Source organism: Martes martes, assembly GCF_963455335.1.
Source record: "Martes martes genome assembly, chromosome: X".
NCBI lineage: Eukaryota > Metazoa > Chordata > Mammalia > Carnivora > Mustelidae > Martes > Martes martes.
Window position 1 is genome coordinate 16,379,256 of NC_137897.1, and position 17,820 is coordinate 16,397,075.

Genomic DNA, 17,820 nt, shown 5'->3' on the forward strand with positions numbered 1-17,820 from the left:
CTTAATGCAAGGCTAGGCAACAAATCCCAAAACTAGATACATAAACTATTCCAGGTTTGCAAACAAGATAATTTTTTCAACATGTGGCTGTATAAGTTATTTTTATTTCAGATTCCATTTTCCCCTCCAAACTATGGGACAAAAGGTGGCAAACCCACAAAATCCTACTTAACACACCTTGTAGCCAAGCCAGGCTGCCTAACTGGTCCCCCACAATGTTGTTTCCGTGAGAAACTTACTCCAAGGTCCAATCTAGACCTTGAGTCATTAGATCCAACCCCTACCTAAGACCCCACGAGTCCCAAAAGCTCATTTCTGCTCTGACAGGAACGGAATAGCACCCTCAGCTTCACCCTCCCAGCCCATGATCCCCATGTGAAAGGTATAGTTCAGTTCTAGAAACACTCCTGGGGTTTCTGGGTCTCTGTGGATACCTCACCCCCTCCATCCTGTGAAGAATACTGATTAGCCAGTTGTACAAGACGCTTATCATAAAGCAGGTGTTCACAAACAGGCCATATCAGTTCTTGTCTATTTTAGAGTGTGCTGGAACGATCAGACAAGAGTGAGAGCAGCATGCTTTCCCAACCCCCTGACAGGGACACTTGTGAGGAGGAAAGTACCAGTTGCACAGAGAAGAACTGAGGGTCGTCTGTACCACAGAGGGAAGATGAGATATAAGCCTCCAAAACAACTATGACATCCAGCAGTTTAGTGAGAAAACCGGGTCAAGCTACCTCTTGACCGACAGCCATGGTAGTGACAGACACAGTTTAAGGAAGCATGGGAAGAAAAGCTAATTAAAGATCAATGGAGGTGTGGGAAGAATTTCACTGCCCTCTCTTCAACCTCCCCATGCCTTTTTCTTACAACATGCCAAATAACAGACCTGGGAGTCCATCATGAAAATCAGATAATTAGATCAATTGATGAACAATCATTTACTGAATGCTTGCTAGGCCGTGCCATGTCCGTTATATTGCTGACTCCTCTCAGCAATCCTTTGAGGAAAAGAGTGGATCGTATTTGGCAGACATAGACCCAGAAATGCTTGACCCCAGTCCCAAAGGGAAGGCTCACGATCAGGAATGAACTGGGTAGCCAGGTCGGTAGCATCAGAGTTTGAGATTATGTACCAGAAACGCAGGGTAGTGCTGGGTCTTTTCAACCTGTGTGTTCAAAATCCTTATTCATCAAAGGTTACTTAGTGGCAGAAATTCCAGAACTTGGTGGTGTCACTCAAATACTCCATCTCCTTCTTTGAAAAATTATCTTTCTATTGATAGGAGGCTGAAACTCCTGACTTAGGACCATGACAGGAATTATTTACAGGCAAGAAGGGATTAGATGAGAGGCAACCAAAGTTTTATTAGGAAACTTTAGAATGGTGATAGGTTTGGTTTTTTGTTTTGTTTTGTATTTGGCGGGGGGCGGGGGGTGGCAAATAACAAAAAGGTCAACTACAAAAGTTCAAAGAAAAAAAAAAGTCTTTTTAAAAAGATGAAATACACTTGGCTATGCCCTGGTGGCCTTGTTTAATTCCATTTTCCCTGTCTTATGCGAATTGACAAGGTCCAAAACCTAATTTTTTTTTTTTTTCAGAACCAGACCTTCCAGGTTTTATCAGAAAAGTCACAGTTGGTAAAGGAATGCAGACATTTGGGGGGGGGGCTTTTCTATTTACTGCGCTTACTCATTGTAGCCTCCCTTTCAGCCAAGTGGGCATCTGAACTTGCAGGAGAGGTAAAGAATTAGAGGGAAGAAAAGAAGACAGAAATTGATCGGCTCTTTTGCAAAGTCCTCTTTTCAAAGGAAATACCCAAAAAGACTGGGGCTTTTTGTTTGAATCCGCAAGTAATTTAACGTGCTTATTACCTGAGCTCCCCCTGGGGTTTGTCACTCATCGGAGGCTGTACTAAAGATCCTGCTCCGTTCCGTTTAAGCTCTGAGGGAAACTTACCGAGCTAGTGAGTGTTTCCAGACCGAGAGCCTGGTCTTGTTCTGGGGAGCTGACCCTCACCTTGCCTTTGCCCCTGCTCTAGTCAGGAGTCTGGAAGGGAAAGACAGGGGGATCTCTGCCAGCTAAGTTTTCCTCACCTCCTCTGTTTCCGGAGTACACTCTTTTCTTCTGGGAGGTTGCCCAGCTCCCGGCCGAAAGGCTCCCATTGGGATGTTGATATTTGCCTAAAAGAAAAAAGCAGGGAAGATTTTGCTCAAAAAGGGTAGGAACTTTAAATGACACTCAGAGACCCTAATCATTACGAGGAAAAATGCATCTGAAAAGTCCATTTTTAAAGCTTTTTATCTCAAGAAAATTGCTATAATGACAAGACAAAAATACGCAAAGGAAATGTTGACATTTATTACAAATTGCTGATTTCACAGCTCCCTGTTGGATAGAAGAATTTCGAGACAGTTTGTTCTGGCAGTTGCCCTCCTGTGGTGCTTAATATTTTCCTCTCCCGCAGATGAGGAAGGAACATCTAATGATAGGAAAGGAGGAAACAGGATCCACAGAAGCCATCTCACACCTTAGCCCTCCTTCAGCTTCTTTCAGATTCACCCTAGGAGGGCTGCATTCACACCTCCCAAACCACCTCCTTCTTTTCATAATGTTCCAGGACTGTTCCAGCACTTCCTGAGGTCTCTCCATGATAGGCACTCCTCTGCCTTCTCCCCAACACACCACTGTGTGGGTCAGTGTGTCAGGAGAGTGCTGGAAAGTCAAGTTCCCTGGAGTCACATTTCATAGATTCTTGTCCTTTATTAAGATTACATGTGGGGTGCCTGCTTGTGCTCTCTTTCTTTCTCTCTGACAAAGAAATAAATAAAAATCTTTAAAAAAACAAATTTAAAAGAAAAAACTTTTTTTTTTTTAATGGAAGCCTGGGTAACTCGGTTCGTTAAACACCCGACTCTTGATTTCAGCTCAGGTCATGATCTCAGGGTCGTGAGTTCAAGCCCCTCATCCCGTTCTGTGCTGGTCATGGAGCCTGCTTAAGATTCTCTCTCTTCCTCTGCCTCCCCCCCCCCACCCCAACAACCGTGTTCTCTCTCTAAAACAAAAACAAAAACAAAAACTTTTTTCTTAAGTAGAACACAATTTTCCCACTTAAGATAAAGTGCTGCCTTATGAGCAATTAGATATGTGGACTTGAAAAGTGGAAATTGCACTTTGATATTATGCATGAAAATGATGCCTGAGCAAAGGGGACAAAATATTTTACTACCTTATGATAAGTTTGGGCAATTTGGGGGGCACATTAAGGCTGAGCGTTCTGTACTATTCCTCTGCTTAATATCAGGTGGCCTAGAGTGGGAGGAGGGAGGGGCATAAGACGAGGGGGGAAATATGTCTTACATGGTGGCAAATATGGTAGCATACTTCATGAATTCCAAGATGCACCTCTTTTAAATATCTCTGAAATCAAAATGTGTCTTACAACCAATGATTTCTTAAATTTTTAATTGGCACATTTGTTTTATTTTCTCTTAGCAGGACATAACATAATGGTATTTTACAATCGGAAGTGTCTTAGACTGGCTGAAATATCATTAGGGTCCTGCAATAAGATCAAAACCATGTAAATAAGACCCACAGACAATTATCTATATTGAAGCAATAACTATCTCGATTGCTACAGTTTGATTGGAAAGGGGGGGGGAGTAGATATAGGGTCACTGGGGAGAAGGTTAACTAGCTAAAAGTTTAATTAGATTATTAAGCATCTACAGAGGGCATCTTCCTAATGGTGAGTTGAAGTTAACATACAGTTTCTGAAAGACTTGATTGCTAAACCAACCTATTTGATGAAGTGTGCATGCTCTGTAGTCTGTTATAGTTTTCAGTAAAGGGACACATAAGGTCATCCAGGATAAGTCACTCAGTAAAGCACATACTATGGGAACACCATCTTTTCTTGCTCAGAGTTTAATTTTAGCAACGCGCATCGCCTCTCCACGGTAGTAAACAGGTGGCTGCTGCTAGTGCAAAGAGCCCCGTACTAGGAGTTGGTACAGATTCTCTGTACTTGAGAAAGTGACAACTGTTCTGGGTCTCAGCTTTCCCATTTGTGATATGAATATTGGGCTTTGTCAGTGGTTTTCAAACCTTTCAGCTATGTAACCCTTCCTTCGAGTAAAGTATTGTGAGAACATCGAAAATGCAAGCCAGATGGAGGCAGAGGCAGAGTTGTTCTGGCTAAGGTGGAAGGGAGTGTAGAACCCCATCTGTTTCCCCCCAAACCCTGGGCCATGAGCAGTTCCTTCCAGTGGGAGGGGGGTGCCCACTCTGACAACCATTGAAAGAGATCATCCTTAAGTAGATGAGCGTGGACATGTACTTAAAATGTTCATTCTTCCCATTGTTAGGTTGTCTGTAATTTACTTTCAACTAGTATAGACCACGTGCTATTTTATATGTTCAGGTTGGTTTACACTGCAGCTCTAGAGAATTCTATTGCTCTGAGTGGGAGTTTATCCTCATAGGGTGGTGATGAGGTGGTAATATACCACCAAGACCCCATTCCCACGGTTGCTACTTCAAGTCGTTCTGTTAGTCACCTGTCCACTAACACCTGAGGTTTTGATGTATGAAGAAATGTCAAAAATGATGGCATGAGCATTAGAAATGGCTCTTGTTGGAGAAGCTACAGGAGGTTAGGTTATGCAGATTGGTAAAAATGTTTTGGAGACTATCCCTCTCCCTGCCTCCACCGCCGGCCCCCGCCCAGAACAGAGTGTAAGAATCTGACAGTGTATAGATTGTATCTTCCGAGACAGAGCTCGAGGAGTGATCCCTAAATGGGCCTGTCTCCAGCCATCGATAATGAGGATTTCCAGCTGGGTCCTGCCAGTGAGGGGTACAGAATCCCCACCTGCCTCATGTGAGCCTTTCATGTGAGGTGACAGTCACTTGGAGCACTTAACGGAACAAGAGCCGAGGCTTCCCGGAGCTCACAGACAGACTGCATGGACGGTTTTCTGCCAGCTTGCTAATGAATGTGTGTTTAACAAACATCCGTCCATGTGGCAGAGTTTGCTTTGAGACTGGATTTCATCTTCACCCAGTGTGAGTTGGGCACAGTAACTACTCCCCTGGCCATCCACCCCACACTACTTTAGCCACCCCAAACCCCGATTCAGCCAAGGCCCTACAACCTCACAACAAACTGCTGAGGAAGAAAACAGCCTCAGAGAAGCTAGACGTCACACAAAGAGTTTGAGGAAAAGCCAGGATTACAAATCAGAGCTGCCTGACCTTGGGGACAGACCTTTTCACTCTATCAAGCCCTCTCCAAAGAGCTCTTCTTACTTGACCAAAGTGAGCTCCAATCACTCTGAAATGCCCTAAACTGTCACAAAAATTACAGGCTTACACTTTGAGAATGGCCTTGGAAAGGGGGCACATAAAATGGATAATTCCAAAATAGGTGTCAAAGAAAAGTCACATTGAAAAATGAGCCATTAACTCAGTGACTTGATGCTTTTTCATCTTTAAGCCATCACTCAAGAAACCAGGAACCTAAATGGGTTTTTTGACAGCAAATATTGACAGGATCCAAAGCAGCCCAAGAACACGTCAAATATCCAGTCATTAATGTATACCTAAAGGGAGTGTCAGAAGAGTGCTTTGTAAATGATTAGAGACATTTCATTAATATAATCGTAGGGTGGTAATATTCGAGTGACAAGTTATAGACTAAATTATAGCCATAAGAAAAATTCCTTATAACTTGAATTTATAAAAATATGTAGATCTTAGCTCTCTTTTTTATTCCATGGCCAGAGAATTCTGTCATATTCTTGTTTTTCACTGACTCACTCTAATTGAATGCAAATAAAATACCTTTCAATGATTAATTTTTCCATCTACATATTGGGTATGGTATCTGCTATTCAGAATGGATTTCAAATATAAGGTACATTTTTATGGAAGAAAATGGAGTCAGTCCAGGTCATTGATGTTAGACTTTCTCTGTGTTGAGGTAACTCCCTGTCATTGATGTGATGAGACTTTTTCTAGGTTTGTTTATTCTCTAAGGTTGGACTTCTTCCTTCTCTTTATAGACTCTGTATAAAAGCAAAGGAGGCAGGCTTTTGTTTTTTCCTTTTATAACGTATTCCCTTGCATTTCTTTTTCCTCCCCAAGTTTTATTCATCTTATATATTTTCCAAATATGCGCCTGACGCGGCAAACCCAGCACATCACTTGCCCAAGCTATACATAATTTGTTACATCCTCGAAGTTGGGAATGGAAAAGAATCTACTAGATGATCTTTTGCCAGAACAGGATACAGTTCCCCGATAATGGACCTATCTGATGTGAAATGAATACTACACTTGATCTCACCAGGTAAAGAAAAGTAGAAAGAATTCCCTGTAAGTTAATTCCACTACTCCCTTAATTATTTGTATTGTTCTCCTGCTTGGCTCCTTTGAGCCCGAGGATTCTGGAAACAATATTCCTTCCACAGCCATTCCTGTGTGACTTACAGTGGAGTGACATCTTCTTTCTCCAGTGGGCTAGATTCTGATATGAGCCCACCACTGGCTAAGTTCAATCCCTATCCACTTTGCTTTCCATAGCCAGTGTTCTATCTCTCCCTCCCTGTCCTCCCTGTTGGTGCCCACTATGTCTCTCCTTTTATTGTTGAGGCTTTTGGAGTTTCCTCTCATCGCATATTTGTTTGAGATAACCACCACACACACACACACACACACACACACACACACACACACACACAAAATCTATATTTAGCTTTCAAAGGTCTCCAGCTGCTCCAGCCAGAATCTATAGCCACCACAACCTCCCCACCCCATGCCATCCTCCTAGGCCACAAGCAGAAGAAACCCTACAGGGTTGCATTTTGCAGTGTTTCTTTCTGCACTTTCCTATTCATAGTGTCCTAGACCTTCTCTGAATAGAGCAGGATATGACATTTTGAGATTTCTAGCATCTTCGTAGAAGACTTTCAACAAGAGCTTTCTCAATAGCTGATTAGAAAATGAGATTCTTATATGATTTGTTAGCCTAAATTAAGAAAGACAGATGAAACTAACAACTAAAATACAGTCCAACCTATTTTAAAATATAATTCTGTATCACTAGAATATAACTTCTTTATCTTTAGGGATTCTTGAAATCTGGAAAGGATTCAGAACATATAAAACTTACCCTCTCAACACAGTCTTGAGGAACTCCCACTCAACCACTGTCCATCACCCATGGTGTTTCACACTGAAAGGCTTTCTTCTCTCTCTCTCTCTCTCTCTCTCTGTTCTCATCACTTCGCTCTTTTCAGTAATTTCCTGAATGACTCAACTATAGACTTGTCATCCAGGGAAAAGCAGATTTCAAGAATGCATTATGGCTGTTAAGATAATGTTTACATTTGGTTGAGGGCAAGTCATATATCTGAGATACTTGTAAAGGTCAACCTCAAAAAGTGACATCTTGGGGCTCCTGGGTAGCTCAATGGGTTAAACCTCTGCCTTCGGCTTGGGTCATGATCTCCGGGTCCTGGGATTGAGCCCCACATCTGGCTCTCTGCTCAGCAGGGAGCCTGCTTCCCCTTCTCTCTCTGCCTGCTGCTCTGCCTACTTGTGATCTCTCTCTCTCTCTCTCTGTCAAATAAATAAATAAAATCTTTTAAAAAATGACATCTTTTGGCCAACATATAGACTACTTGCTTCACGGTACTAATATGGAACCCTGGTCAGAACAGCAAAGATTATCAGCTGGTGGTAGCCCTGGGCCCCCTCTGGAGTCAGTCTGTTAACATTCAACTTCTAGCTACATGTTAAAGAAACCAGGGTTAGAAATGATAAACAGTGCATTATAGTGGTTTACATAAGCAAGAAGCAGTAGATCCATGATCAAAGAAAAGGCCTTGGCTCTATATTAAAACAAGTGACAAATGAAAGTTCATTTTTAATTTTTAAATTTAAATTAGATATTAAAGGAAGGTATGTATCTTTATTTTATTTAGCTTTAACCGATGAATTTGGTTAACTGCCCAAACATGGGTAGTGCTAGATTATTCCTTTGTGCCAAGGATCGTCATGTACGTGGAATCCTTTTTCAACTAGAAATCCCTATCAGGAAGCACGTACAGTCTCTGACACCTGTCTATAAAGACTTTGGTCAGGCTGTTTTCTTCTTCCATGGAGCCTTTATGCCTGGGCAATGAGGAGTGGAAGAGCAATGATAACAGGTCGGGAAGAGAAAGAAATATCAAAGCTCGGGTGCTCGCTTCGGCAGCACATATACCAAAGCTCGGGACTTCATGATATTCTGTTCTACGCATGGATTGGGTAGCGATGGACAAGTTCCCATAAGAGGCCACAAAGTAATGATGCAGGGTTCATGTAATCATTCCTTTAAAATATATAATAAAAATTAGGTTTAGTTTCACAAGCAGCTTGGTTAAGTGAATTAAGCAGAGAGGTGGTATTTCAGTGGCCACGGCTATTTGTATTTTGAGACCATGCTTGTCACCAAATAACTTTACTTTGTCCTATTCACTCAGAGCCAACTTACATTCAAGATGATTTTAGTCAGGGTGAGCTATTAGTTTCTTCTTCCCTAAAATGCTGATTCTTTCTAATGTCACGTGGGCTCTTTAAAAGGGAGGACCTGGCTTGGTACTTAGATGGTCCCACCCACTCCTCCATCCCTACTTTCTCTGCCAGGGTGGGGGTGGTAAGTAATGAGACTAGAGAATGTTGCAGAGTGGTTCCACACACGGGCTTTGCGATCAGACAACAAGAGTTTGGGTCCTGACTCTCCTACTTACAAGCTGTGTGATCCTGGCCGTGCTGTTTCCCTTCTTTATACCTTTCATTATAATCCATGGAGATCTCATTGCACTGTGTCAAATACATAGTAAACCCTGAAGAAACTGTGGCTGTTATTATCGTCCTAATAATAAACCTCAGAAGTTATTCTCAGGAAGTTCATAGACTATTAGAAGCTACACAGAGGTTTAGAGACCATTTAATGCAACAACTTCCCTTTGCAGATCATGGGGACCAAGAGGTGAAGTCATAGAGCAGACCTAAGACTAGGGAACAGGACTCTTTTCCATTCAACCATGAAGCTCTCAGATCTCATGAGCGAGGACAAATAATACTCAGCTCACTTTGGTCTACGGTAGAGAGAAAAGCCAGAGACGACCCAGAGAACATTGGCTCTGGGTGGGCTGAGGCCATAGGGAGGCCCATGGTGGTTTCCAAAGCGGGTGTGCTCAGGAGGAAGGGGAAGGATGGGCACGTGCTGCTTGTGGCCAGAGTCACTTGGTCTCATTAGAGAGACTTGGCGAGAAGATCATCGATGGGATTGGATTTCCCAGCAGCTCTAGCTTTCCCCACCTGTCATGTCAAATGCTTTCATCTGAAGGGAACAGCCCCACTATGCTGAGTGTGCTGATATTAGCTTGGTTGCAGTTCCATCCCCATAAACAGTGGGGTTTAAGGAGCAGCCTGGAGGGTACAAATGAGGGCTAGTAAACTATGGCCCATGGACCAAATCCAACCTGCCACCTGTTTTTATAAATAAAGTTGCATTGGCACACAGCCACACTCATTCTTCTATGCATTACCTATGTCTGCTTTTGAGCTATTATGGCAGAGTTGGGTAGTTAGAACAGAGACTCAATGATGTGCAAATCCTAAAATATTTACTATCTTGCCCTTTAGAGAAAAGATTCGCCAACCTCTGGTATACAGCCTTATAGCTGCTTAGGAGACAAAGGCCCTGACCAGGCAAAGGAAGGATCAACTGATTCCTTCAGGATATTTTTATGTCCCTGGCATAAAAAGTGATTTCTTTAGTACAACTGAAAGAAAACACTGACTTGGAATCCCCTTCCAATTCAAAGACCGCCTTTTCAATGTGGGTATGAAAGATAGCTGTCTAAGTCCTCTAAGGGTCGGCTGCATTCTGGCCCCCTTGTTAATCTGGGGCATGGAGAGGATGGAACCAGTTGAAGAGAAACCAAGGCAATTCCATGCATTACTTGGACAGTTAGAAGAGCCATCTCTTAAGGAATCGTGTGGTATAAACCAGGCACTTACCATTCATTATTTTATTCATTAGAACAATCCTTTCAAATAGTATGATTGTCCCGATTTTACAGAAGGGTAAACTAAGGGAGAACTGAGGTCCCAGAGTGAGTGAGTGCCAGGTAGAGATTTGTAACTATTTGGCTCCATGTTGTCTGATGCACGTAGGTGCATTAGTTCAACTATCTAAATGCCTAACCGTTTTAAGTATAACTGACAGCGGCTTAAGTTTGCTCGATCCAGACAAAATGGAAATCTAAGTCATTATTTTCTCGAAGTTTGCACCGCAAAATACTCCACTGCAAAATACTCATTTGAAAGTTCCTGTATATTTAGAAAACCCTGCCTACGTTACCACTTTTTTGAAAATATACGAGTCATTAGCAAGTTATGGACTCTGAGAAATTCTACAGTAAAGATCCTATCCAACTTCGCTGAATTTAGTGTTTCCCAAACACTTGATCATGGAACCCTTTAGTTAACAAATGACATCCCATAATACTAGTATTCTAAAAGATGCACTTTGGGAACTGTTGAACTAGATGATGGTGATGATGATGATGATGATGATGACTGACGAGTGATGATAACAGCTAGTATTTATTAAGCAATTCGACAAGCCAGGCACTGGCCTAAACTTTCACATGTATTAATTCATTTAACTCTCACAGCAACCCTGAGATCAGTACTGTTATTAATTCCCCCACTTGATAGATGAGAAAACCAAAGCACAAAGAGGATAAACAACTTGTCCAAAGTCACACAGCCAGTAAGGCCTGGAGACAACAAGCTCCTCAAACGGAAGGATCAGGTATCAATTCACCTTCACATGGCCTGCACTTTGCACAGTGCCTGTCACAAATACGCAGGAAATGACAGTTGAACTGCCTTGGAGATAAGACCCTAATAAAAAGGAACAGCAACTAGAACATGCTGAATAGAACATTTAACATCTTTAAGTGGTATTTAAACAATGAAGGCACTCCTCATCGTTTGGAGTTTCTATTTGTTCCAGACATGACTGTACCCTAGATAATGTTACTACTATAAACCATTGTTATAGTGAAACCATTTTCATATTTTCTTTAATAGACCTTACTTTAGGTTAATGAAGAGATGATAGAAAAATATCAGATAGTACAGATTCTATTTAGCCACAAGAAATAATATTTCATTTGAAGGCACATTAAATTAGACTTTTTGAGTGGCGTAAAATATACTGAAAGAGGCAAAACCACAACCATAAGGAAGCACTCTATTGCCTTTGTTGGTAGAGTGGATGGAATTTTTAAATGTAGTAAAATAACAGTTACTGAGAAGAGTCCATAGCAGCTTTTTAAATATTACAGACCTAAAAATATGTCAAGGTCAAAATGAGTAGATAAAACACTGGTGGACTTTCAGCGTAGATTTGAAGGAAGCCAGAAAGCACTAAGGAAAAAAAAAAAAACCCACACACTTTCAGCTTTAAAAGGAAGAGAAGCAAAAACAGCCTGAGAGAAGACTATGTTTTTGAGTCCTACAAAATAAAAAAGAAATTTTATGTTTAGCCCATTGGGAACTTCAAATTCAGTGACTAATTCACGGATTAAATTTCTCATCATGTTAACGAAGAACACTCCTGAATGATAATTATTATGATAATCGTTGACACTTAATGAGAGTTTACTGTGGTGTTTTAAGCAACTTGTATGTGTAGCTCTAGGACATGAGCGCTATCAACCCCACTTTACAGATGTGGAAAGAGAGGCAGAGAGATAAAGTAGTTTTCCCATGATTCCACACCAGTATGGATTAAGGATTCAAACTCCAGGAAAGAAGTTTCAAAGGCTCAAGGATGCCCACAGGTCTGGGAGGCAAAATTAATTCTACTACCGATGTCAAGGTATGGCAGAGACTCAGTAGGTGGACACAAAAGGGCCACATGTGGCAATGCGGAGTTAGATCCTTGCCAATAGGCTCTTCCTTGATAGTTCATTCTATGACAAGTTTCCAAGGGTTGTAATACACCTTGCCACTTAAGAAGCCCATCCGCTTAAGACTGTGCATTAGTCTTGGGGTGCCTGGGTGGCTCAGTGGGTTAAAGCCTCTGCCTTCAGCTCAGGTCATGATCCCAGGGTCCTGGGATCGAACCCCAAATCAGGCTCTCTGCTCAGCGGGGAGCCTGCTTCCTCCCCTCTCTCTGCCTGCCTCTCTGCCTACTTGTGATCTCTGTCTGTCAAATAAATAAATAAAATCTTAAAAATAGGACTGTGCATTAGTCTTGACAGGTAAAGATCTGTGCCTCCACCCATCTCTGCCGCTGGGCCCATGCACGCCCCTCCAAAATAGCGTCAATCGCTTATGTTTATGCTGTGTTAGTGCCTCACACCCCAAATATCCAGGAATTGTGCCACAGGTCCCGTGGTATTCAGAAAAGTCCAGGGAAAAAAAAGTTTAAACGTTCCTTTAAAGGTAGCACGGAGGACTCCAAGTCAATGCAAGAGAAAAATGGAATTTTACAATAAAGTATCATGACTGGCATCACAGCGTGGGAGCCATTTGAGAGTTAAACACATAAACCTTCAGAGAATAGCAAATCAGATACGGAGTAAAAACAAATACTGAAAGTTATTTTCATAATTGTATTTTTTTTAGATTTTATTTATTTCACCGAGAGAGAGAGAGACAGTGAGAGAGAGAACACAAGCAGGGGAAGTGGGAGAGGGAGAAGCAGGCTTCCCGCTGAGCAGGGAGCCCGATGGGGCTCCATCCCAGGACCCCAGGATCATGACCTGAGCCAAAAGCAGACGCTTAAAGACTGAGCCTCCCAAGCGCCCCTCATAACTGTATTTGTGTTCTAAAATGCCTATGTCCCCCTCCCCCTTTTTGGGGGGTGACCCTTAAATCAGCTGAAGCAACCAAAGAATTTGTCTGCTGGGAAGGCATGAGGAGATATGACCGCACCCAGACTTTGCACAAAGCATACCCAAGCATTAGGAAGGACACTTGACAAGAAAGGATATGTTCTAAACAGATGGGTCAACAAATTCAGTTAAATAGAAAAATGGAAAGTGAATTTTAAAATTCATATCAATGAGCGTATGAAAAACATACACATCAACAAACATATCCAAAAACTAAACACTGCATTTTTGTAGACAGTTAATTCTCATTCATAACTTTGTCTCACAATTCAGCACAATCGAACAAACCAGCTTCTTCCTTCGCAGCTGTACCTTCCCAGACTCAGATCCTGTCTCATTTGCGCCCTAGGAATCAGTTGTTTCTTGCAGTGAATTACCAATGAACAATCAAAAAAGGTCCGATTTATTAAGCAAACAGGCTAGGAGTCACAGAGCTGATGTTAAAACGCAAATACGCCTACTTACCTGGATGGCTCTGACATTGGAAACCGGCTGTTTGGACATATTCGCGGGGTCTTATCCCTAAAAAAACAAGTGAGAAACTGTTAGAGGTGGCGGCATTCAGATTCTCGGGCTTGATAAATTAGAACTTAACTCATGATTCAACTGGGCAGTCACCCCTTTCAGTCTCAGTTTCTGAAGTTACTTACGGACTCTCCTTCCCAATGCCTCCGGGAGAGGGAACACTAGAGCGCCCGGATAAATCATTCAGGAGGAGAAATGCTGAGATGCCTCGCCCCTGATCGAATGATAGGCAATCAGAAACTTGAAAGGCCCTATCATCTCCTTCCCTGCCCTCCTGCCCCCACCACCGAGAGCAGCAAAGCAAAGAGGTTGTGGGAATAAAACACCTTTGTTTGGGGCCTCGGAAGCTCTCTGCTTGAAACTGAACTTCTCATCTGAATGAGCTGTTGCCAGAGCTGCGTGTCAGCCTGTTGGGAGCTCCCCCTCTCCATTGAATGCCCACAGAGAAATGGCCTGGACCACGTTCTCACTACTCACTGCGCACGTGTCTGTTCCAGCTGGGCCCCTGGGAGACACTCCCCACTCTGGCTGTCCGGGGCCCGCTCTCTCTAAACGCAGGCAGCCACAAGCCTCACCCATCCGCTTTGCTTTTAAGGAAACAGTCTCAGAAGGCAAATAGGATTTACATGACCATGTTGTTTCCCCAAGATGTAGCCATGCTTCCTTCCCGAAGGACTTGTGCTTTCTTTCAGATGGGGAGATCTGACTTAGAGATGACTAGCGGCCAAGGTTTGCTGGCGCGAGGGGGACGGGGAACAGCCCAGCTCTGGCCTGTTATGGCACTTCTAAGTATTGTCATAGCTGGGTCGATGAAATGTTGACAGTGCCAATGGAAAAAGTTAAAAATTCAGTGAATGGAAAACATGCTGTTATTTAAACCCAAACCATAAAATGGGTTGACCGACTTTCCTCTACTGCCTGGTGTAAATGCATGTGCGACCCGTCCTGTGTCACGTGGCCTGTGTCACTCAACATTTCTAGGCCCTTTTCCTCTTCCTTAAATTTTACCTGATTCTTGGGCTGTGGTGAGACTCAAAATGACATAATGTTCCCAAAACTGCGTTGGGAACTCTAAAGCATGATGCAAATATTGATGGTTTCATTGCCATTGTCCACGGCTTGTGACTTTCCAGTAATTTACTGACCTACAGCTTCAGGTAAAGAGTAAGAGTTGTTGTAGTGACAACGCCCCTCACCACTTGTGCATATAAAAGATCTGAGAATTCTGAAAAACATTGTTTTTGAAATCTTCAAAGTCATAGGCCCTGTTACATGAAGTTAAACAATTAAATAATTTTTTAAAATCTCTAATGTAGCCAAATGTAAGTCTTTGGAGTCACATACATGAAAACAATGAGATTTTTTTCTTTAAGTTTCACCTGCATGTTTTGGTAATAGATGTAAATAGCCTCCATCTAGAAGGATCCAGGTAGAATTATTTTTGCTTTGGTTAAAAAGTTAAAAAGCAACAACAAATTGAACAAGTAGGAATGCATTTTTCTCTATGATATGTTTCAAATACATTTCTATCTTTCCCACAGTGTCAAAGAGTCAATGAAGGCTTTTTAATTTTCAGATCTCGTATACACAGTTCAATATCAAAAGGAAAAGCTTGGTAGTTTAATTTTTAAAGTTTCTATTCCTCAAAAGCTATTAGAAGCCATGCAAAACAATAATTCTCACAGGACTTTAAACATCTCAGCATATAGTTTTCTCTGTGCATATACAACTACGGTTTAAACAATATCACTTGGGAACTTAACAAAAAGTTACTGTACATCGATTTGAAACATAGGAAGTAGGAAATTTCTTTTGTTATTACAATAGCATGTTGAAAGGTAAAAAAAAAAAATCAGGCAATGAATGATTGTGTTATTTATACTGCATTGTTTTTCTTAATTAGGCTGATTTTGTTTTTTTTCACTAAACTATTGGATCACTTTGATTTTCTGTGGACCTCTGAGCCTAAAAGATAGATAGACCTCGGGCCTCGTCTCCTGTATAGCCTCAGTATATCTCATTTGCATATAAATTCCTTCTGAACATATATGTCAATCTTCAATAGAGACATCTTTAGAAAGTTGGTCAGATCCCAGCTCTCATTCCTTGCAAACAGGCTATATAACATTTGTGTAAATCCGTCCTGTAGCCGTTCCCGCTGTCCTCATTATTCGCAGAGAAATCAGGGCAAAGCACACTGATGAATAAAAATAGACAGTGTTCCCTGGCTGTTTCCCTGGCCCTGCATTCACCTCCGTTAGGGATGTGGTGTAGAATGCACCTGCCTTCTTTATCTGCATGCATCGTCCCGCGACCAAAAAAGACAGCTATGTCTTAGATGCACAACTCTACTCACAGCTGACCACAGCTTTTCATCCGAAGAGGTACCCTTTAAAGTACTCTATTACTGTGTTTCCTGGTTCTAGCTAAAATTTGGAAACGTGGAAACTTTGACAAGACGTATATTGACTTTTACAAAGCCTATACTATAATGGAAATGCTTGCCAGCTTAGCACAGTTGTGTTGGGTTTTCCTGGAAGATCGGCAAGTCAGTGGGGAACTTTAACGGGGGCTGTATGCTGAGTCATAGACAATATATCTCTGCTGCTTTCTTGATTGGGCAGCACCTAATATCTGACTTCTAAATAGCACTCGCTCCCTTACTAAAAATTTGTCAACATTTATATCACTAATTTAATAAGGAAGCCAGAGTAAAACAAATCAATATTTGGAGAGAAGGGGCTTTGTTTGTTCTTTTTAAAGGTCTATTAAATGGCTAGAGCTCCATTTCAAAGGGAATTATCTTCTGTCCTGCAGCTAAAAATAATTCCTGAGAAGGGTGTAGAAAGACATTCAGCTGTCTGAACTGACTAACTCCTTATTCACTTTGCCTGAAATACACCGAGAGGCAAGAGGCACTGATCATCGCCGGGTCTCAGAACCTGGTGCCCTCACGGGGAGAGACAAGTGCTGCCCTCCACCCTGCTGGGTACCTGGAACACCACGATCAAAGCACCAAAGCGGGGCTTTCGAAAAGATGGTTTTGTAATGTTAATCGATCTGTACAGTTGATAGAACTTTATCTCTGGGTCAAGCCTGGCACTGAGGGAAAGGGGAAAAGCATTTTCAACTTGTACTGGGTGACAACTGACAATAATTTGCACTTAGGTAAATCAGAGAGCTAGCGTGATAGCTTTCCTCTGCTGCAAATCCTCCTGATTATTCCTAGGCTACCAGCATGAATCCATATGTAGCTGACTGACTATAACCCTGGCCAGGAGAATGAAAGTGACATAACGTTCAGGGTCACCGTCACCCTATGTGGATTGTGGAAATTTTCTTAATGTCACAATCAGTGAAAACTACTTTTAGTTCAATATTCTGTCAAATAGCTCCCCCCCCGCATACACACACAATTTCTAAAACAGAATCAGCAACACCACCAACGAATAGTGAATTTACAAGGAAGCTACAGCCACTAGTTACAAGCCTACGAAGTTACAAGCAGTCACTTCAAGTTAGGCATCAAGGAAATTTCCTTCAGAAAGCCCAGTTGCCCGAGCTGGGTCCTCCTGCTTACCTGCTCTATGTATTTGTTTACTGCCCGAGGAAAGTCCCGGCAGCCAGATGCAAGAATACAGGGCTCCTCACAAGGTGGAACGGATGCCCGGTGTCCTCTGAGCCGTGATCTCAATTCCGATGCTTTGCATGTGGCGGAAATAGCTCAAGTGCTCAGTGCCTCACTCGGTACTGAGAGCTGCTCCCCACTCGGGGCTGGAGGGAAACTCGGTTTAAGGCTAAGTGTTAAAGAGAATTCCTGTCATAGCTCACAGTTGTTCTTCCTAAATATAGAGTTTGATACAAGCCATACACTGGCTGCCTCCGAAAGGCTTGACCGTGCTGAGAGCAGGGCTCAAATGTCAGCCGGAAGGTGGCTACGGAATCTTCCAGAAGATGCTGGCTGCACTTTCTCACATGTTCTGAGGGGGCACGGTGAAGTTTGAAAAGTAGGAAAAGTTTCTATCTTTAGCATTATTACCTGGAGGCCAGACTATGAGGAGCGTAAGATAAAAATTAGAGAGAAGCAGTGTGGCTCCGAGCTTCTTAGCAGGGACACTGACATCAAGCACTTTTTGAGTCCTAGCTTGGTCACTTAGGAGCTATTAAAATTTTTCATGATCAGCATTCAATACATGCTCACCAAATGTTGATAATTACAATATTATGTGCAACTGTAAGACATCACCCTTTTTGTAGGTCATAGATGGTCTCAGATCATTCCACTCAAATGTGGTTCCAGGGCCGAATCCTTGCTATCTCTGT

The 17,820-nt window shown here is 42.3% G+C and overlaps 1 protein-coding gene across 2 annotated transcripts in view; it reads right to left on the reverse strand.

Annotated features, from left to right (window-relative positions):
* The window catches only part of SMPX (small muscle protein X-linked), a 54,419-nt gene extending 37,033 nt beyond the window's left edge, over window positions 1-17,386 (reverse strand). The window contains exons 1-3 of one of the 2 annotated variants that reach the window (XM_080794993.1): window positions 17,078-17,386; window positions 13,438-13,494; window positions 2,098-2,184 (exon numbers count right to left, since the gene is read on the reverse strand). In XM_080794993.1, the coding sequence (XP_080651119.1) occupies window positions 2,098-2,184; window positions 13,438-13,476 (126 nt within the window). In that variant the 5' untranslated portion in view covers window positions 13,477-13,494; window positions 17,078-17,386. Of the gene's footprint in view, window positions 1-2,097; window positions 2,185-13,437; window positions 13,495-13,622; window positions 13,712-17,077 lie in introns of those variants that run through there. The other variant, XM_080794994.1, reaches the window with a different exon arrangement.
* Between the last annotated feature and the right edge of the window lie 434 nt (window positions 17,387-17,820).